At 41.9% G+C, this 21,894-nt stretch overlaps 1 protein-coding gene across 1 annotated transcript in view; it reads left to right on the top strand.

Annotated features, from left to right (window-relative positions):
- Positions 1-21,894, top strand: part of tmeff1a (transmembrane protein with EGF-like and two follistatin-like domains 1a) — a 114,826-nt gene that overhangs the window by 62,623 nt on the left and 30,309 nt on the right. Inside the window, exons 3-4 of the mRNA XM_005457649.4 lie at positions 3,835-3,964; positions 18,041-18,070. Coding sequence (XP_005457706.1) covers positions 3,835-3,964; positions 18,041-18,070 — 160 coding nt within the window. The remainder of the gene's footprint in view (positions 1-3,834; positions 3,965-18,040; positions 18,071-21,894) is intronic.

Below are 21,894 nucleotides of genomic sequence, written 5' to 3'. Positions count from 1 at the left end.
AGATGGAGTCGCAGTAACATTTATTTGGTGTTTTTCAGCCCTGAGAACTTTATGTGGAAATCTCCACTAAGGGCTCAAAAATGGTGGAAAAACAACACAGTTAAACAAGTTATGGTACAAGTGGGGTGATTTTTCATGGAATGACCCTTTAATTACTTGTAAATAGTTATTGTCATGTTGCAGTTATGTAGCAGAGGTGGTGCTGAGCCAAATAAATAAAGCCTTCCTTTATAAATGCAGTCCTTTAAAAGGTGACTGCCCCCTAGTGTCCAAATGTGTGTCGCGACAAAACAAAAGAAGAATAAAGAGCCGTTACACGTAGTTCAAACATGCATGAAGTCTACCACTTCCTGCTGTGAGACACTTTTTGTTATGGTGCAGAATTTATGTTAAACATCTAAACTACAGCTTTGGATCTACATTTAATATTAAACAGTGAAAGCTTATTAAAAAACAAACACTAAAATCACTTATTAGCAGAAGCAAAGCCTTTCTGGCTGCTCCACAAAGCTCACACAGCTACATCGTTCTGCTTTCATTTTTCTGCCACTAGACTTGCTAACAAGATGAACAGTAATTGTAATTGGAAGGCCTTGAAAGGTCAAGCACGCTGGATCCTTTTGATAATGACCTGACTGTCATCTGTTTCCCATCTTCTGTTCTGCCTCTACAAAAGGCCTCAAGGACAGCCTGCAGGTTGCTTGTTGATGATGCAAAAAGAAAATCACACTGTGTTCTCGTGTCTGCAGGGAAGAGCAGATGTAGTGTAGGGGAAGAGGCGCTTCTGGGGGTTTTATAATGGGATCAAACAGCGGGGATCGAGGACCAGTCGATTCAGATTTCTATATCTGAAAAATTTGTATGAAAACAAAGCACCGAAGCAAACATGTGAAAACTGGTTAAAGCTTCAGTGAGTTTTATTTGTGGACAGGCGGGGGTGCCCGTCTCTGTGTTCAGTACTCTACATCTGCATCTTCACAAAGACTATTCATTGACGAGAACCTCCGCAAAGTCAACCAAGAGCATGATCCAGATGTTTGCAAAGAAACCTCTATGATGCAGAGACACGTGTGGTAAATGTGAATTTTGTTTTTGGAGGCAAGTCATTTGCTGTCATCGATATCCTCTTCCAGCGGTGGATGTTCATATTAAACTTCCTCGTGAGCCTAAAGCTCGGGCTGAAGACTGCTCGAAACACTTTTGTGTCTACTCTTGGATCTTGGTGATGTCATAGAGTGGAAACCCCACCCACCTGCTGTTCAAACCTTCTGTTTCTGACAGTCAGCCAGTCAGAACAAAGCTGGCCTGAAGGGGAGGAGCTTATTTCAGACAGAGGGGAAACTGAGGCTCTGCACCGAGGACCAGTGCGAGATAAAGAAGGATTATTTTTAACTGTTAATCATGCAAAGCTACTCTAAAAGAATAAAAACATGGAGCTGGAGATGAGCAGAACTGGCACTCTTTAAATTTTCCCTTTTCAATAATAGTTTCTGACAATGGCTGTGCTTCACCTCGCAGCATTATCGGCTCTGTGAAAGTAAAAAGTGTCTGAGAGCTGAAGTGGCCCTTTAATGCAGATGAATAAATCTAACTCTGCACTCCGAGTCAGCAGTTTTCAGCGGATTTATCTCCCGTGGAGCCTTGAAATAGCTCGAAACCATTAAAACTTTATGGTTTCTGTGCAGGTTTGTGTGTGTGTGAATGTAAATCAGTCCAAGACACACATTTTTACGTGTGTTACGCTTTATTGAGATGACAGAGATCCTCATTAAAGCTATTTCACTGTCTGATAGGAGCTGCTCCACCTGCCCGCCTGCAGGCAGGGCCATGCAGTCAGAAAATCAAACATCCACCTCCAACTGAAACTCATCACACCTGCTTTCATTTAAAGGACTAATCTGTTCGATTTTCATCGAAATAAGCCTTCTGTTCTCCTCTAACCAGCAGGGATCCGGCTAATTCCCGATCATTAAAACTTTTGAGTTTGCTTCTCTGAACAGAAAAAGAGCTTCAGTCACTAAAACTGAACAAAGAAAGCCAAACATGCTGATGAGTGCTGATAATGAGCTCCAGCTGAAAGTCTGATGGAAAGAAAAAAACAACGTTACAACAAATTTACTTCAGCAGAACAAAACCACAAAATGCTGACGGAGCGAACCAGGAAGAGTCCTGACAGGACAGAAAAATGTTCTCCTCTCTCAGCTGGAGTTTGGATGCTGCTCTGCTCATCGGTTGTTTTGTCTTTCGTGAATTTCAGCTGCGGACTCCATCGGACTCTCTTCCTGTTGGATATGAACCTGGCCTGCTTGTGCAGTGTGTTGGAGGTCACGGAGATCAAACCTGCAGGGGATTCCTGCTAAATGATTGATGTGTGAGAGTTAATAGAATATGGATTGCTGAACACTGATATGTGTCCTTGGCAGCTGTAGCTTATAGCTGACAGTGTGAGTCGAGCGGGTTTATATAACCTCCATGGAGAGCGAATGAAACTCTGTAAGTGGCTGACAGCTTGCATCATATTTGACCCATATTGATCACACATGTACAGCACAGGCTTGATAACACCATCTTTCTCCTCTCTACCTTTAAACGTGCACTGCATGGACTCATTTCAAGCCGTGAACTCATTTCTGTGCAAACATCCAAAGGAGGTGATGCTCAGGCTCAGGCCCTTCAAAGAAAATGTGCTGAGAGACGCTCAGTTAAAAAGAAAACTCGAACTCCATTGCAACAGTGTTGCAGAATAATATAGCGAATTACATTTGGTAACATAGTAACATTACTCTGACTCTGATGTAACATAAATAAAATACTCTGTATCTGAAGGTTTTTATTCAGGACTCTGTGTGTTTCTGTGAAAAACTGCTTGTAGGATCTCATTTAGCTGCTGTAACTCGAGGTGATCATTTCATGACAGTTTCTCATCGTCATACAGGAATTCTGGCCCAGACTTTTTCACAGCCTTGCTTTTTGAGGTTCATCCACCACAGCATCTCAGTCAGGAGGACAGACGTCTGAACTTTGACTGGGCCTCTGCAGAACTTGGGCTCTTTTCTGTTTCAGCCCTCGTGTTGTAGATTGGTTACTGTGCTTTGGATCATTTCATGGTGCATGACCCAGTTTGGTCCAAGCTTTAGCTGTGGGACAGATGGCCTCACCTTTGAGTCAAGAATATTTCGATATACAGAGGAGTTCATGGTCAACTGTAAGGTGCCCGAATCATCTCCTCCATCTCCGTGCTTTGTAACGTGCTGTCACGAAACTCTCAGGGTTTTTCCAGTTCCTCTGAGCATTGGATGCTCTGAGATTGGGGTGAATTCTCTGGGAAAATTGTGGAATTGTGTTAACACACCTGAATGTTCCACACCAGCAAACTTCCACAGCTTCTGCTTTTATAATGTGCTCACACACGTGTTCACAGGACGGCGCAGACTCCTATGAAAACTGATGCTTATGTGTTTTTATTTTATTTCTGTTCTAAACTTTGTGACTCTTACAATCTGAGAAATGTCGCATTCAAACTGATAAACACTGATAAATATTAAAGTATCTAAACATGTTTTAACAATAAAAACTTGACAAGCGAACCCAAACTAAACTAAAATAAAACCAAAATGTAGAACTAGACCTTATTGATTATTATTATTATTGTAGCCAACAATAATGTATATACTGATGTAATTAATAATTTTGCATAGGTGTGCTAGAGTCAATCTACATGTTTTTGACTCCTCCCCCTCCCCCTGAGTGAAGCGTCCCCCCCTCTGCTCTCTATGGTTCGTCTCCGTCGTCACAGTGAAGCTTAATTAACGTCTGATTGTGTTTGATTTCCAGTGTCACAAAAACTACGTCCCTGTGTGCGGCTCAAACGGAGACACCTACCAGAACGAGTGCTACAGGCGACAGGCGTCCTGCAAACAGCAGAGACTCATCTCCCGGGTGTCCGACGGGCCCTGCTCCACCGGTGAGTGTGTGCCAGGAAGTACGCAGTGTTGACGCAATGGAAACGGGAATTAACGCTGTCCGAGTGACTGACCGATTGAGAGTGAGGGTTCATCAGAAAAGTGAATTATAACGGCTCATTTACTGATATCGAGCTGCGAGGACATCAGTCAGGCTTTGAGGGTTTCCGCCGTTTAAAGCGTCGTCTGAGGGAATCATTTAACTGTCGCCTCATATAAAGAGTCGTGGCGTCTTCATTTGAACATCGCCTTCATTCATCTTCATTCTGTTCCATCGCTCATGCTGTAATGGCCTTTTTAAAACAGCACAGAGGGAATTATGAGGAGAAGCTGTCGAGAAACAATCTCACTTTTGATCAGGCACGTACATCATGAAATACACACCGTCTTAAAGCATCCAACTTTTAAATATATATACTCAGTGCCTGTCAGATGTGATATAATCAAGCACAGGTGCTGATGCTGCAAGTGATGCAGGTGAGTGTAAAAAGCACTTCAGGTAACACGTCTTTTGGTGTTCTGACAAAAAACCCAATTCCACATTTCAGTTTGCACTCAGTTTCTTTTTCAAGAGCAGAATATGAGAAATGTGTCAAGTTTCCATTTGTTGTGGGCCTGTTCTGTTTTTGGACTCCACTAAAGGAGCTTTGTATGATTTACAGTTCACAATAATCCTTATTTATCTTATCCTGAGCCTTAATGCTGTCCACCAGTAGATTCTCTCTGTTTTAGCTCCTCCCACTCACATTATGCTAACAATCTTCTGATTGGCTGCCCCGCTCAAAAGATTTTAAACAGCAGGAGGGGCTTCTGTGCCTGTGAATACCATATTAGGGATATCCCCTCTCTGTGACATCATATAAATCCAAGAATAGAAAAAAGCTGCAGCAGTGAAGTGTTGAGGAGCTGACATAATGAAGGTAGAGAGTTTAAACATTTGGACCCCAAAGCAACGGAGAGGCAGGGTGGAGTGGGTGGAGACAGGTGTCAGGGGTGATTTGTGGTAGAAGCACAGCAGCAGAGTGGAAGGGAAGGTTTAAAGCTGGTAGTGTGCATCATACTGCTGTGATGTGTGATTTGGAGACTGTAGCACTGACAAAGTCAGGCGGCCGAGCTGAAGACGTAAGACTTTCATTGGGAGTGAGCAGGAAGGACTGGATTCACTCAGGTTCAACAGTGTGGAGACAGAGAGGCTGAGATGGTGTGGACAGAGGAGGAATGGTGGATATATTAGACGAAGGATGATGAAGATGGAGCTGCCACGCTGGAGGGAAAGAGGAAGATCTCAGAGCAGAAAGCAGCAGCTGAAGAAGAAGAAGAAGAAAACTACCTGATTTTAGATTTCAGAGCAGTTTGAAACTAAACTTTGAGGCTTAAATAGAGAGATGTCGCTGCAGTCACGTACTCGTGACATCCTCTCCAACACAATATTTTCATTAAAGTTTGCAGATGGTTTGTAGAAAAACTACCTTTAAGCTGTTTTTACTCGACTGTGACCGTCATTAAGACAGGAAGTTTTAAAAAAGCCAACATTTTTTAACACATAGTGATTTTTAAAAAAGGATCAAAAAACTTTTAAAATTTTTATAGAGCTTTTTATTAGATATAAGCTAAAACCATTAAAGGTACCTTTTGGTGCTTTTTACGAGAGACAAAAACACTGGTAGTGCTGCTTTGTTCATTTAAAATATTTTTGACAGCCCCAATTAGCAGCAGATAATTATAAGTTTTTTAATATAAGCACAAATAAAAAATCCCCCTCTCGCCCCTGCGGGTGGTCTTCATCCTCCAAGCTCGGGTCCTCTACCAGAGGCCTGGGAGTTTAAGGGTCCTGCGTAGTATCTAAGTTGTTCCCAGGACTGCACTCTTCTGGACAGAGACCTTGGATGTTGTTCCCAGGATCTGCTGGAGCTCGGCCGACGGACCCCACGGGCAGCTGGATAGCGTAGTGGTGAGACTGCACGCCTTTGGAATGGGAGTTGTTTGATTCCTGACAGGGGCGTCAGTATCCAGTAAAGGTCCGAGGCTAGACCCCCCCTGCTAACCAAGCCTACCTCAGACATGGGCGCTGCCCAGATCAACAAGGTCCGTCTCAGGTGTTGAGGAACCAGGCCACTCTGATGAGAAATGGGCTACTGGAACAAGACAGCATAGGTGGATGAAAATAGAGCGCTAATGGAATGCTGCTACGCAAGTAACCCCAGCGGAAAATCACATTTGTTACTGAAAGATTCGATGGATCGCATTTGAGTCTCTGCTGAATGAAACTGCTCGGTCTCTGACCCTGGACTTTCATAACCCTCCAGGTTTGGGAGGATTTTACTGACTCGTTCAGCGACTCGTAATTAAAATTGATCTGCGGCTGATTAACTGGCTCATTCTCTGAAATCAATGTGACTGATGACGTTGTGCAGAGTTCAGAGGAAAAGCCGAGGACGAACTCTCAGCGTTTGACGTTCAGTCAATTAAAAACATAATGACAGTGAACTCAGAAGGCATGAAAACGCAGCAGCAAGGCCGACTGCTGGAGCGTAATTAAAAGTATAAGTGAGGCACTTATTCGCATTATAAAAGCCAGAGTTTGAAATATGATGAGTTCTATGTTTGTGCAGAGAAATTATACAGTTTCTATTTAAAAGCTTAGACAGGTCTGCTGTGTTATCTTATTTTCAGGGAAATGAAACGTCTCTACATATTGTTGACATTGAGGATCTATATGTGTGGTTAAAATCAGTTTATGCTGAATAAATCAAATCAAATAGCTGCAGCTGTGATGACCTTTGACGAGTTCTGTAAACCTCAGGGATGTGTTGGTGTCCGATTCGCCGACACATCCATTGATCGGTTATTAAAGAGGACCTCCTGCATCAGAACCAACACCCACACAGACAAACAGCGACAAAACAAAGTGGAACAGAAGGTTTAATCTTCATCTTCAGCGCCCATCAATCGCATTTTCAAAACAAAGGGCAGCCGGTGCAATCACGACAAATACAACAAGCAGGAAGAATGCAGGCGGTGAGAGCTTCGTCCCTGACATCATATCGATGTAAATCAACAGAGCTTCCACTTTCTTTGTTTTTCTGATCGTTGGGTCGTTAAGATGCTGATATCAGTTATAGTCTTCAAAGTTATTTCCTAGCACACCACAACAGTAACTACTGAGAATAGTTCAGTCTGGAGTATTGTTCCTGTTCTCGCATCGTTTTTAGGAATGTCTGAAGTTCTGTGCAAATAATCTTCCTGAGTCATGAAATAAAATCCTTCTACTTGTTCGTCGTGTCTTTGATCTGAGCTCCGTTTGCCCCTTATTTGTGTTAATCTCAATCTATATTCAGTCTTTGCCATTTAAAAACTGCGGTTGGTTAGTATTTGTTTGTTGAATTTCTCTTGTTTACTGATGATGTTTCGACGGACTTTCTAGTCCGAGCGTTTCCTGCTATGTCTGAGCCTCTCCTCTTTTTAACGTGCTGCAGTTCTGGCTCTTATTTTTGAGAAATGAAACAAGCCTCCAAAAACTATGCAGTCCTTGTTCTCGCTCTCCTCTAGATTTTTATTGGCGTTATTCATGTGCAGCACATCTTTAAGTTCTTAAAACCTCACAGTGAAGCTGTAGCTCAGGGGCGCCGCATGTCCACACTCCACATATTTTAACCCTTCATTAAAGACTCACTCTTGGTCCCAATAAGACTTCAGTGTGGACGTCAAGCTCAGCGTCGGGTGTTTTGTATAGAAAATAACCATCTCAGATGTTCTCTTGGCTGAAGTTTGCCCCTCACACATTTAACCCTCATCCTCCATCTTCCCTGTGCTAATGTCTTTATTTTAATATTAAATTAGCCTAGCTACAGCTCCAAACACTGCTGCTGTTTAGTATTCACTTATGCCCAAACTTGTGATAATACCATGTGGTTTAGTTTTTTAGAAGTCTGGATCCAATCAGAACACAGTTTATCCTCTTTAGAAGGAAACTAGCGAGCTAACGTCCTGCTAACGTCTAACTGCTCTAAACCTCGTTAGTCCTTGTTTTCATCGATGCAGTCTGATTTCTGTATTCGTGGTCGTCTAATAAGTAAATTATATTACTTTCCATTTACAAAACGTCAGAACTCAAACCTGAAAACTTCTCAGCTTTAGATCATTTAAAAAAGAAGATTGTGACTCTTGAAGCTCTTTAGATGCCCAAAGTTTAGCCGTAGCATCTAATTTAGCTTGGGTCATTTAATGGTCGCTCCATGTTGGGCTCTGTTGTGACAGACACTTGTCTCATGTCTCCTTTCAGATCTGTTTTACTCTGAAAGCCTGTGTAGCTCATTAGAACCACTCATTCATTATGTTTAAGAAATCAGATTACAGCACAAGGCCGACAGTATCCTGATTACTTACGAAGATCCTGACTGCTTAAACCTTAAGATCTAACAGATGGAGTTTTACTGCATCAGGACGATTAATACCACATTAACACTTCACACCACAGCCGTCCTGAAGCCATGATCATTACTGTGCTGCTGTAACCTTCAGTCAGCCTGTCCTCCAGATGCTGAACCCACTGCTCCCATTAGTGAGCTGCCACTGGTGCTAAGGTTTGGCTCACAGTTGGTGATCTGGCTTTCCTACGCCTCACTGGGAAAACCATTGCTTTAAGGTTCTGGCTATGTGAGCAGATGTGCTGTTACACTTAAATGTGAAAAAATATTGAAATTTGACTTTAATTACATAATTAAAAGTAGCAAACCATGAAAACAGGATGAGACCGTATTTACACAAACCTTTGGCCATATGCTGCGTTTCTACAGAGCCGTGTGTGAGCAACGAATCAGGTTTCATTTCCCAAAGGCTGCTGGTCTATCTTCCACAGCTGGATGCTCACCAGCCATCCATCACAGCCACGCTAAAGCACTAACAGGTTAGCATCTTCCCCATCAAACACCCCATAGATTCCCTGGACTCGGATGTCTCTGCAGGCCAGTCAGATTTTATGTCTCCTCTCCTGAGAAATGAGTTGTGGAAACTTATAGCAACGCCACAGCGGCTACGCTGGTGGTGGCGGTCAACTCCATCTGCAGGGGCAGTGGCCTGATTTCCCAGGAGGCATCGGCTGGTGCTCTGCTCTTATTACCCACTACACCGGAGAGCTTGTGCCCTCCACTTTCCTCGCCTCCCTCCTGGCCTTCTGCAATTTCCTCTCCCTGAGATTTATGCTTCCTGTAATTGGAGCGTTCGACGGCTTTGAGCCGAGGCAACCGCACGAAAGCTCGGCTGATTTTATTTCCCCGAGCAGGAGAGGAGATGGAGGAAATGCAGCAACTTAGGGTCCCTTTTTTTCTTAGAGAGCAGTGTGGGAGGTTACAGGAGCTGGGACGGCTGAGACTCCTCGCTGGGATCTGATCACAGGTCAGTGGTGGGTGTAGCTGCCCAGCTGAGAGCTGAGACTCCACATTAGCCTCAGGTCAGACTTATTACTCTTTAAAACGTTCGTTGTTGGCTTTCTGGCTTTATTGGCTGAGGAGAGCGGAGAGCAGAGCAGATTTCACAGCTGGAAGAAGATGATGTGACATTACAGACCTTTGAAGTTCAGACGGCAAACTTTTAAAGGGAACTTCTTCTGCTTTACTTATTTTCTGTCATATATATACTGTTCCACTGGGTGTTCATATCAGATTATACCAAAAGTATCAAATAATGATTCCAGCAAATGTGGATATACTCTCAGGCTTCAGCCTGCTCTAAACACTCACACACTCTTTACCCCACAGCCATAAACAGCTGATGCGGTAATGTCGTCATCGGGCGATGTGGACAACTAAGCTCGTGAATGAGGCGATATAGGAGCCTCAACGTTTTACCATGAGTGGATCTACTAAAAGTTTAAATCTCAGTGACCATAACCTCAACTATGACAGCATCGGTGTGTCTGCTAGGAGGCTGATGGATAGTTGCCTGAGGTTTTTTTCTAGTCTTGGATCTGTGTGATGTCATAGAGAGGGGATATCCTTCATTAGTCATCTGAGGCACACAGCTGTGGCAGTGAACCCTTTTTTGTGTTGCACAGCCAATCAGAAGGAAGGCTCAAAGGGGGCAGGGCTAAAACGTGTAGTTTCAGACAGAGAATGAACTGAGGGGATGGACCAAGGCCCAGGAGCTTTATATTGTAAGATAAAGACCAATAAAGATGTTCACTAATTACAGATGACTAAATTATTGATGCGCTCCTGCAGCTAATGCAGAGTACTCTGAATCATCAGCGAGCTCATGATCCATCACAGTTCAGATTATTGCAAGTGAAACAACATATCTGACCTTTACCTTGATTGCAGTTTGGGTAAAAACTCATTAGTTTGTGCTAGTTTGATTAAATTTGGACCACTACTGTAGGAGAAGCAGCAATTCTGGAATGAGATTATTGATCCTTTAATTCAATTCAGTTTTATTTATATAGCACAAAATCGCAACAAGGCACTTTGTAAGATAAAATGCTAAAATAATACAGAGAAAACTGCCAAAATCAGACCAACCCCTATGAGCGAGCACGTGGTGAGAGTGGGAAGGAAAAACCCCCTTTAAACAGGAAGAAACCTCCAGCAGAGCCAGGCTCAGGGAGGGGCGGCCAGTTGGGGTGACGGGAGGACAAAAGACACACCGTGCAGCCGTGTATAAGATAAATGAAGATAAATTATAACTGAATCAAGCTGCTCTAGTTTAAAGCCTTTAAGCTTTTCTTTGCTATGTTAGAGGACAGATATAACTACTGTTTTTGTTATTACTTTACTGTGTGTAAAATAATAGAATTAAATGGAAACAAATTAAAATAACTAATCTTGAAACAACAATACCCATGAGCCTCCAGCACCAGTCAGGTGTGAGGGGGTATAAATATTAGGGCTGTAATTTAAAGACGGCACCACTGTAGCCAAATGTGTCAAAATGTGACCACATAAGAAAAATAATGTAGTATCTGAGGCTCTTTTTGTTTCATAGAGGCCACTCATGAGATAAGTCAAAATCTGAAAAAAACCCAACAGTTATTGTCTTTATTTATTTTTTTACAAGGAAGCTGTCCATAAAAGACTGTTATGCAAATACATGCAGGCTGGTCTGTTCAGATTTTGCAGCAGGACCCTCAATGTTGCTGTTTCCAACCAGTAACTCCAACAGATCATGTGTAGCAGAAGCAGGTGGTTATGGGTGTTGAATCATTTCCCTGCCTGATGGAACCTGATGTCTTTAGTCTGATTAAGTGGAAGCAGAATGACTCTCGTAGATCGGCTCTGATTGGCCTAAAAGGAGGGTGGCCTCAAAGAAAATGAGCTAAAGCAGCTTGGTTCAGTTTATCGAATGGCTCTACCGAGGTTCGTAAGATAAATAAGGATTATTTTGAACTGTGAGTCATGCAAAGCTGTTCTAGTGGAGTCCAATAATAAAAACTACGGAGGTGGAAATGAGCACAAGAGGTCCACTTTAAAAGCAAAACTGGACCAGGCTATCGATAGCATGTGCTGTTTAGTATGCAGGTGCAGTGAGCAGCTTTGGGACAAACATCAATGTCATTGATTTTCCTTCATGTTTATGTGAACCTGAGATACAAACAGGGCCCCGCTGGAGCCGGAATGAGCTTATCGATGGCCAGGCCAGCGTCCCCAGGAATTACACCCAGTCCCACACCAGTCTATATCTGAAGCCAACATTTAGTGCTAATGCAGGAAGACTTGTGTCCTTTAGACAGCGAGAGTTTCGAGGTGTGGAGGCACTCTGGATGAGGTGGGAATCTTTATTAATCTCAGATCTGATTCTTGGCCCAATTAGTTTGTAAATCAGTTGTTTGATCAATACAAAGACGAGCTCTTTGTCCACTTCATTATGTGTCAGAGCACTCGCCCTGCAGATGAAACATACTTCCCCTTTAATTAGGAGATAGCGTGGATGGAGTGTGCCGGATGTTCGAACGTAAAACCCTTTTTCTGTGTGATTATTAAAACTCTCTGAGGTCTGAGTTACAACATCAGATATTGCTGACCTGTCACAATACAAGATCATTTGTTTCTTTTAGAAAGTGTCCAGTGTTCAGCTGGTTGTGGTTTTAAGGCCTTCATAGTTAATAAAAAGAAATTAACCTGCTTTCAGTCCTTTTTCTGCATTTAAGTGGTTCATCTTAACATATTTGCCGGGATTGTTAGTCTCCAGAGGATGGATCCTCTTGATTTTATAGGTTCTTCTCTTCACACCTACTGAACAGATTACAGGTGTATTTAACGCTCACCAGGTCACCGGGGAGCCAGGCTATCGGGGAGGTTTGGGGTTTGGTTAACTTCCAGCCCTTTTACATGACATTTTTAAATATAATAACATTTAAAGACGTCCAGTTATACAGCATATCCTCAAACAAAGACCCAAAATATTCCACATGCATTATAAATCAATGCAATATATTGTGCACTAGCCTAATGGTTGTAGCAGGTACTCTAATAATAAAGTGATTTTAAAATTTCTTGTTTAAAGTAAAAAATTCAAGTGAAAAAAAGCTTTTGAAAAAGTGCTTAATTTAAAATAAGACAAATGTTTAGTTTGACACCATCAAACTACATTTTTCTCCTTTTCCATAAACTTGTAAATCGTCTCAGATTTAAACCTTCTCTTCTGACACTACAAACATCGACGACTGTAAGGACAAAGGAAAAGGCTGTGCAGATCATCAATACGAGAAACTTTCAATTTTGGTGTCTGCAAAGTCCAGTAACAGGTCCGGCGTGCGGTGACCTATAGACTCTAAACGTTTAGATCAGGTCTGGGTTTGGTGACATAGTCCTCTGTCGTCAGATGCTCCTGCTTCTCTGATGACATTCAAGGAGTTTTTTTTGGCATCATGGCTCTGATGGGTGAAGCAGTTGTGGCCACTGAAAGGCCAGTGAAGGGTTTTTAACTCCCAATAATAACCACCTTCAGGTAACTGCTGTTGTGATTTGGTGCTATATAAATTGAATTGAACTGAACTGAATTGAGAGATAACTGCATTGTCTGAGGCAAACAAAGTCCGTGTTAGGAGGATGGAGTGATGGTAGCGTCTTTTTTAGTTATATTTTTACTGGTTTAAAGTTTAAATAAGCACTCAGTCATGATTAGACACTAAAAACTACTCCGTAAGGTTTCAGCACTGAAAAGAAGCTTAGATTAGGCACCAGAGTCCTCTCGCTTTGGTTTTAGCTTTAAAAACTAATTGGTTTGGTTAGAAAAAGAAGTTTGAGTTATAAGACGCTCATCAACGACAGTAACCCTGCTCATTAATAAACAATGACTTTGGAGCGTCATAACTGAATGCGTCAGGGCGCCACAGGACAGCAGACTAACTGTCAGGATGACAGCAGGCTGGTCATGACGTGAACAGTAAAGTTCATGTAGCTTTGGGTTAAAAACAGCAGATTGTGTTTAAATCTAATGTGAATTAAATGATCGCACCTACATCTCTCCACATCTGTCAGGATGTTTGAAGGAGGTGGATTTCAGCTCATCATTCGTCCTGTCAGGCCTCATTTGCTTTTCATTATTTTGCACATTAGGAACACCTTTTAATGATATTTAGCGTTTGGAAGCAGATTGATTTACAGATGTGGACCGCAGCAGAGGAAGCAGCGAGCTGCGGTAAAAGCCTCGGCCTGCTTCATTAACCACAGGGTCAGCCATGTTTCATTTCCTCAGCGGGTTTTATTGACTCTGCGGCTGCAGCGTCCGATTCTTCTGTAGGAGTTTAACTCTGTAGGAGTGAACGTGTCCACGCGGTTAATGAACAGTTACGTATCCTAATAATAATAATGATGCTCCGCCGTCTGTCGGTGGCTGACGAGGTGTTGAAAAGCAGCGACGCAGCTGAAGGTGTTTCACAGATTAAATGAAAGATGCTCTTTTTTCTCTTCTCAGGATGAAAGTTGTTTTTTTAAATCCGAGGTTCTTTGAAGTTTATTGATCAGAAAGAGTTGGTGTCTGCGATCCAGTGTCCAGCGCAGTTACAGATTCTTTTTATCAGCTGGATCTAAAACCTAAAGCGTCTCAGTCTGATTCAACCTCGCATTCTTTCATCTTCTTCCTTCTTCCTGTCTGCCTGCATCCCTGCTTTTTCAGGTTTGATCAAATTACAACAGTAAACTTCAAATTTGAGCTTTTCTTCAGTTTTTGATAAAGAAACAACTTGTTTCAAAGGTTTTTTTTATCCTATCCTGCTCTGACACCTGTGTGTTCTCATCCTACAGGGTAAAACAGAGTCATTTTCAGATGTTAGTGACATCTCACATCTCAAACACATCGCTGCTCAGACAGACATTTAATCCTGTTTTAAACTGCTGCAAGCTGGAGGGAGGGTGGTAGAGCAAGGATACGGTGGTTCTCGTCCAGTATGACCATTTTGTGCTTTACTGTTTATTTTACTGCTCATTTGTTCAGTTTTCTGAATATCTCGGAGGAAATAAGATCCAAACTCAAGACTCTGAAGAAAAAACTGTTCAAAATCCAAGACCTCTGTCCGAGGCTAGGGTCGGACCAAGCAGGAATTTCCTGGGCTGAAAAATAAGCCAAGGATGGGACAGAGCCAAATTAAAACTGTGTATACTGTCCACATGCCAGCTTATCTAAATAAGTGCTTTCTATAAATACTGTGAGTCGGTATACTGACGGCAGTCACCTTTAAGAGCTGGATATCTGCGTTTCATCAGAACTATAAATTGTAAGTGGACTGATTTTTATTTAGCAGCTTTCTAGTCTTATTGACACAAAAATATCACATTCACAAACACATGACCCGACCATTTCAATGTAATTGAGGATTAAAGTGTATCTAAAGTCAGAAAAGGCAACAAAATCATTTCTAGGACACCACGTCTGCGTTTATGAAAATCAACGACTTTGACAAACTCAGTCAAGTATTAGATGTCCTGGGAATGACAGTGGACTATGGATTATTTGATCTTTTGTCACATCATATATGAATTAAACAGTAAAAACAGGTTCAGCATATTTCTTCCACCTGTAATTACTTTCATTCCTTGCTACTTTGTTACCCATCGCTCTTTCATATACAGGCTAAATATGGCAGCAGGTCAGTGAGCACAGTGGGGTCTGACTGACAGTTGATTTCCTTGCATTTCCCAGCAGAGATCATTAGCTTCTGTTTTATATTCTTATTTCAACTTAGGCTAAATTGATAAAAACAAAAAAACAAAAAAAAAACCATGTATGACTTTCACTTGTGTTCCTTATTATTTTCCAATCTGTACCAACTGACTTCTCTCATTACCCACGGTGCATATATTTCCGTGATTTATCTTTCTTTGTCACATCTAGTGCAATTCTAATCATTACTTGTTATCAGTTTCTAAAGTGTGCTCTGCGCTCATGTATAACTAAATCTGCCTCCAGCAAATCAATACAGCTTTGTAATGTTTCGTTTATCTAATCAAATCCCTGATAGACCCGTTTCCAACAAACGTCTGTTTCAGGCTCTTGTTTTATAGGTCCTGATTAGATTGTAGGAAATCATACTAAACCATGAAGGACACAGAAGTACAGTTATAAATGTAATATTTCATAAACTCTATGTTGTATATTGTAACTTAAACATTGTGACTTCTCTGAAAGGCTGAAAGGCTGTGGACTGACTTGAAGAATTCAGGTCAGATTTTATGCTAAAATATCTGATGTTAGCTTACACATGATTGAATGTCAAACAAACGTCAGTAAAAGACTCCCAGCTCCCAAGTCTACATAACTACAAAAAACAAGCACTGCTGTGGCTTCAGGTAGCATTTGGCTAATAACAATGTTAGCAAGTTTAGCTAAAGTTAGCTAGCTAGGTGCTATGTTAGGGATCAAGCACCTTCTGACCCTAAGATGTTTTTCTGAGTCCTTTACTAGGAAGCAACTTCAGCACACCCGGGATCGTTTCATTATCTGGATTCTCTTATTGTGATATCAGCAAGTGGTCACATGAAGGTGGCTATCAGCTGACACAAACAAGCTGTAAGATTTCTCATTTAGCAAAATATGTTAATAAGGATGTGGTTGGCTAATTCATCCAAACACCTGGTATGGAGTATACTTTACTGTGAGTTACTTTATCAATTTAAGTCTAGCTAGCTGGCTAACTGTGTTTTGCTTCCTATGGTTATTATTATAAAAATATGTGATTGGAGATGCTATTTGGCTAGCTAGCCAAAAACTATTAGCTGACTTTAAAAACTTGGACATCAAACAGAAACTGGGAACGTTCACTTTTCGGCCTGTGGTTGCTAGATGGTCGCAGATCGGTCTACACTGTCTCTTTACACTTAATGTTATGTCATTAGCAGTCACATGACTGCAAAACGTGAATACTGGTCATAAAATAGTGCATCAAAGAGGAAGCCCCACTGCTCACTGATTTTGGAAAAAGATTTAAACCCTCCACCTTGAAGATTAAATAATTTTCTCTTTACTAAATTAACATCTCCCTCACCCACTGATGTTTTTTTTTCCTTTTAAGGGGTTGAAGCAGAATCCCACCTGCAGTTTGCAACCAAACTCTTAACGTTTAATCAATACCACGCTGACAGAACCATTAATATCTGTACCCACTCTCGAACCATTTCTTCCTGCTTTCCCATGAAAAACAATCTCATCATGACTTTGTAAAGAAGTGAAGCAGCTAAAGGTGAAATTTAATTGAACAAAGCAGCCGGTGTCCATTTCTTAATGCAGCAGCAGCTGCGTGCCAGAAACTCCAAACGTGGCGTCCATTTCTTAATTCGAGGCAGCCATGCCAAGTTTTATGCTGTCAGTCAATTTCCTGATGGAGCCGCAGGTCTGAGCCAACGAGGCGCCGCAAACACAATCCTGTTTATTTAGACCTGCTGCCAGAGAGGAATACACCCTTACATCCGCATACCTGCAGTACCATGATTGATATGTATTTGCTTTTTTAATGGATGAATGAATGAAAGTTGATCAATGAATACATGATCAATAGTCCTGATTTTTGGGTTCAGTACAAATGTTTACAGCTTCATGTGTCACATTGTATATGTTTGTGCCGGTTTAAACACTTGAATTATGCTTGAAGTATATTTTGGTTCATTTCTGTTCAAATTTAGAAATTATAAGCTCTTGGTTTTTAGCTCTTTTTAACCTCACCTGATGCCTTCAGGCACAACCCATTGGTAAATCTCATACATGGAACAATATTTAAGTTTGCAGTCCCCCTGAGTGAAATAGTGTTATTTTTACTCACTATGTGGTTTGATTTAATACTTGGTTTCAGTAAATCAAAGCAGAACCACTGAGGCTATTTACACAAAACAATAGATCACATTTTCTCTTTATTTCATGATTATCACTGAAAACAAAAATAAAAATGAGTCACAAAATATACTTGGGTGGTCTATCCAAGTAAAGTCTGTGAGCTCGGTTCTGCTGAAGGTCACTTCCTGTTGAAAGGAAGTTCTTCCTCTCAACCATCTCCAGGTTTTTTTCTCGTAGGTGACTGTGTACTGATGCTATATTAATAGGTCTATATAAATATAAATGGGTCTGGTTCTTGTTCAAACCAGTACTAGTTAGTCCAGTCCACTGAAACCAAACATCTCCAAGGTTATTTATTTTCACTTATGGTGTAGAATATTTTTACATGCACATCTCTTTCAATAATGTTCAAAGTCCCTGATAATAGCAGTAACAGTGGTTTTAATACTGCAAACCTGCTCAAGCCCATGTTTGCCACACCAAAAAATTCATCATCAGTCAATAATGGAATTGATTAAAAAAGCCCAAAAATCATAAAGTCTTATGAATCCGTAACATTGAGGGAATTTGCATGTATCTGAAATCTTCCCTTGGATGTTCAGGGCTGCAAATTCTAGTCTGGTTTGCGGTGAATAACAACTTTATACATGAAGTTTGTAAAAGCACATATTTTAAATAAAAGATCTTTAGATAATAAAACACTAAAGGAACTACAAAGAAAAAAATAAAAAGCTGCATGACTTCCTGTTCAGGAGACTGTTGTTTTAAGGTTTTGATAACAAGCAGAAATCTGACGGTTTGTGTCTCTTGTGTCTTCACAGATCCTGGTTCTGGTTCAGGAGACGGAGACGGTGAGTGTCTGTCTGTCATTGGGCTATTTAAAGATTTCATTTCCTGCTTCACTTCTGCTGCGGGTGAAAGTCAAACACAAATCAATTACAGCCGAGTCGTTATCTGCCCTGCACAAACATTAACTGCTTGTATTGTGAGCCGTCTGTGATATGAAGAAACTAATCACTGAGGTCAAAACGTGGCTGAACGACCCCTCCACGCAGAACCGTTAATTCTGCCTCTGTGAGTCCTTCTGTGCCTCTGCAGCCCCTCGCTGAATGTTAACTCCTCTAATAAAGGTTTCATTAAGTCCTCCCTGAAGAACGTGATGGTGGTTTCTGTCCTGTGGGAGTCGAGCTTAAAGCCTCGCTGTTGCCAAATTTGGCAACAGAGACATTTTGCAACCATCTGTGAGCACGGACCACAGTGTTTGTTGTTTAATTTGGCTGCTGGAGGGGTTTTAATTGGAGGCAGCTGCTCAAGAGGCAGTACCTCCACCATCCTCTGCCATCTGCATGTGGGCGGGGCCTCTGAGCAGCAGGAGATGGAAGAGCTGAGCCATGGAGGTGATTTAGGAAAACTAACTGCAGCTCTTTAAACATGTTCACACCTGTTAACCTGTTTCCTAAGAGTAAATCATGGCCACATGTGACATGCAGAATAAAATTGTCTAAAACACACGTTTAGTTGTTTATTTTACTTTGTTAAATGTACATGTACACAAATCTGTGTGCATTTATGATGAGAATACCTCGTTTATATTCAAACATACAATTTCAAACATAAAAACTAAGCCTTTATGTAAGTCATCGATTGAGGAACCTAAACTGTGGTTAAAATACTTTACCGGTAGGTAACAAGCTTCGAAGGTCAGTTTTTCATGTATCACTCTGAGCCTGATTTTCATCAGTCTGTCTTCTACCACTTGTCTGGTTTGGGTACCGCAGGCAGCAATCTAAGCAGAGATGCTCCGTCCTCCCACTCCTAAGCCACCTGCTGCAGCTCTTTTAGGGTGATAACTGAGGTATTCCCACCCCATCTGAGGGACACGCTGCTGAAAAAACATCCAAGCAACACTTTTTGATCAGATTATAGCATCATTTCAATCAAACATCTGTTGCATTGATCTGGTCAGTTAAGTATCAGAGGGGGTTGTTAATCAGTTTCAGCTGCTTTGGTGTTAATGAAATTAACAACTGGTGCACTAGAGGGGCAACAATGAGACAACCCTCAAACGCTGACATGTTTTCCCTCCTCATCTTTTTTGGCTGTTTTTCACTAGTTTGGCCGTCAGTGTCACTAATGGTATCATGAAGTGATAACTGGGCCCTACAGACTTTGCTCCTCCAGGATGGTACATCAATACGTGCCATTGCCAGAAGCTTTGCTGTGTCTCTCAGCACAGTCTCAAGAGCATGGAGGAGACTCCAGGGAACAGGCTCTAGGAGAGCTGGGCAGGGCCGTAGAAGGCCCTTAACCCATCAGCAGGACCGCTGTCTGCTCCTTTGTATAAGGAGAAACAGGATGAGCAGTGGCAGAGCTACAAAATGACCTCCAGCAGGTCACTGGTTTGATGTCTCTGACCAAACAATCAGAAACAGACTTCACGAGGGTGGCCCGAGGGCCCGACTTCATCTAGTAAAATTGTGCCATAGAATACCAGAATTGGCAAATCCACCACTGGCGCCCTGTGCTTTGCATGGGTGAGAGCAGATTCACCCTGAGCACATGTGACAGATGTGAAAGAATCTGGAGAACTTTTTAATGAAATCCAAACCCGACCCATTCTGCCGTTTATCTTAGTCAGTACCTAAAGCTCACGGACACAGAGGAGGATAGGAACATAGATCAACCAATAAACCAACAACTCTGCCTTCACAGCTCTCTTTACCACAGTAGACAATCTGTCCACCAATATCCTGCTCCACTCCTCCCCTACGTATGAACCCTGAGATATTTGAACTCCTTAACTTGAGGCAGCAGCTCCTCTCCAAACTTGAGATGGCAGTCCACCTTTTTCATGATGGAAAACTGCTCCGGTGTGAGCTGGAGATTGATGCTTGCTGAATTCAGAAGGATCGCAATCTCTACTAAATAAATCAGAGAAAGTCCGTAGTAGGAAAAAATATGTCCTTGAAGTAGGCCATCAACTGGCAGAGTTTTCTAATGAGATCTGTTAGGTAAAAATTTTTACCCTGTTCATGTGTAATGTCTGTCCTTTAAAATCTGAAAGGTTTCCTTCAGGACTGATAAGTTCTTTGTGACGAGTGATTTGAATGATTATGTGGAGATGTGGTGATTTTCCTTCCTCACAGATCATCCGTGTGAATAATTTGCACTTGATTGGGAGACATGATGATGCCAAGTCCTTCTTCTCCACTGTAATTTGTAATTTTCTTTGGGCTTTGCTGCTCTCATGTTCATTTTTTGAGGGTCAAATTGTTACAGCTCAAGTGTAAAGGCTTGGTTTTCTCTTTGGTAACTGACAAATGTGTCTGCACAAAGCTTTGGATTCAAACACAAAGCAGCAGACTTACGTTTGAATTTAACCATTCAACATATTTTTTACTTACACTCAGCTGTTTAAATATTTTGTTCATTGGGCCCTAAAAATGTATTTTCACTGTTGTGCTGCCCTACTGACAGTAGTGCAGCACAGAGTGACTCAACGAGGACGAGCCCATCTGTAGATGTTGGAAAAAGGAACAATTGTTGCTGTAAACCAGCTTGCAAACCTTTGTCCTTTCAAACGATGTACAGTTTGTCAAAATCCAGAATGGGTCAGATTGTTTAAGCAGAGAGATTATTACTGTGTTTCTGTCCGAGCCAGAGCAGTTTTCTCGTGGTGCGATTATTTACAAAGTCTCTGCACAATTGTAAATCGATTCCAGTCCATGCTGGGTGGATGTGGATTGTCCAGACGCCACTGACTGTCAGGAAATGAGAGCAAGTTTACCGGCACCGTTTGAGGGCCATTGGAAACATCACCACCCGTGTCGATGGGTCGTGGAACAAAATTCATCTTAAAGTCGAAGAAGTTGAGAAACCACATAGCTGTGATCCTGACAGTGCCATGCTCTGTAGGTGAGAAACTCTAATTGTAAACAGTGACAGTAGCTGTGAAGTTGTTCTTGTGGCAGGAGCGTTAGTACTGCGGTGTTACGGGACCGTGTGTTTGACCTGCTGGCTGAAGTTTCAGTTGTCTGAGAGCAATCCAGGACAGATTTACTGACTGAGAAAAATTCTATTTACCAAAGTGGATATAGGATTACATACATTTAGATTAGTGCATGAGTAAGCTCGTCTTTAGAAACTCGATTAACTAAAATTTCTGAGGTTGTAGAAACAGACATGTAGAGCTCTGCTTTAGATTGGTGTCAGGGACTAATCAAACATAACTCCAAGATTACTGGTGTTGAGGGCAGAGGACACGGCCTTCAGACGACTCCCAATCAAGAGGGTCATGATTTGGGGAACAGCAGCGGCACCACAGTTTTAAATGGAGCGATGACCGTGGTGAGACAAAATGAAAGCTGCTGATGGAGGATCACACTCACCAAGAGACTCCCCTGAACAGGGGTGTCCAACTCCAGGTCTCGAGAGCCGGTGTCCTGCAGGTTTTAGATATAGGGCAACACACCTGAATCACATGATTAGTTCATTACCAGGCCTCTGGAGAACTTCGAGACATGTTGAGGAGGTAATTTAGCCATTTTAATCAGCTGTGATGGATCAAGGACACATCTAAAACCTGCAGGACTCCGGCCCTTGAGGCCTGGAGTTGGACACTCCTGCACTAGAAGATCCAAAACGTCCATAAAATTGGGCTGCAGCATTCTTAAGT

This window comes from Oreochromis niloticus, linkage group LG18 (genome assembly GCF_001858045.2).
Source record: "Oreochromis niloticus isolate F11D_XX linkage group LG18, O_niloticus_UMD_NMBU, whole genome shotgun sequence".
Classification (NCBI taxonomy): domain Eukaryota; kingdom Metazoa; phylum Chordata; class Actinopteri; order Cichliformes; family Cichlidae; genus Oreochromis; species Oreochromis niloticus.
The sequence above is the reverse complement of the archived record's forward strand: the minus strand, read 5'-3'. Positions and strand labels throughout refer to the sequence as shown.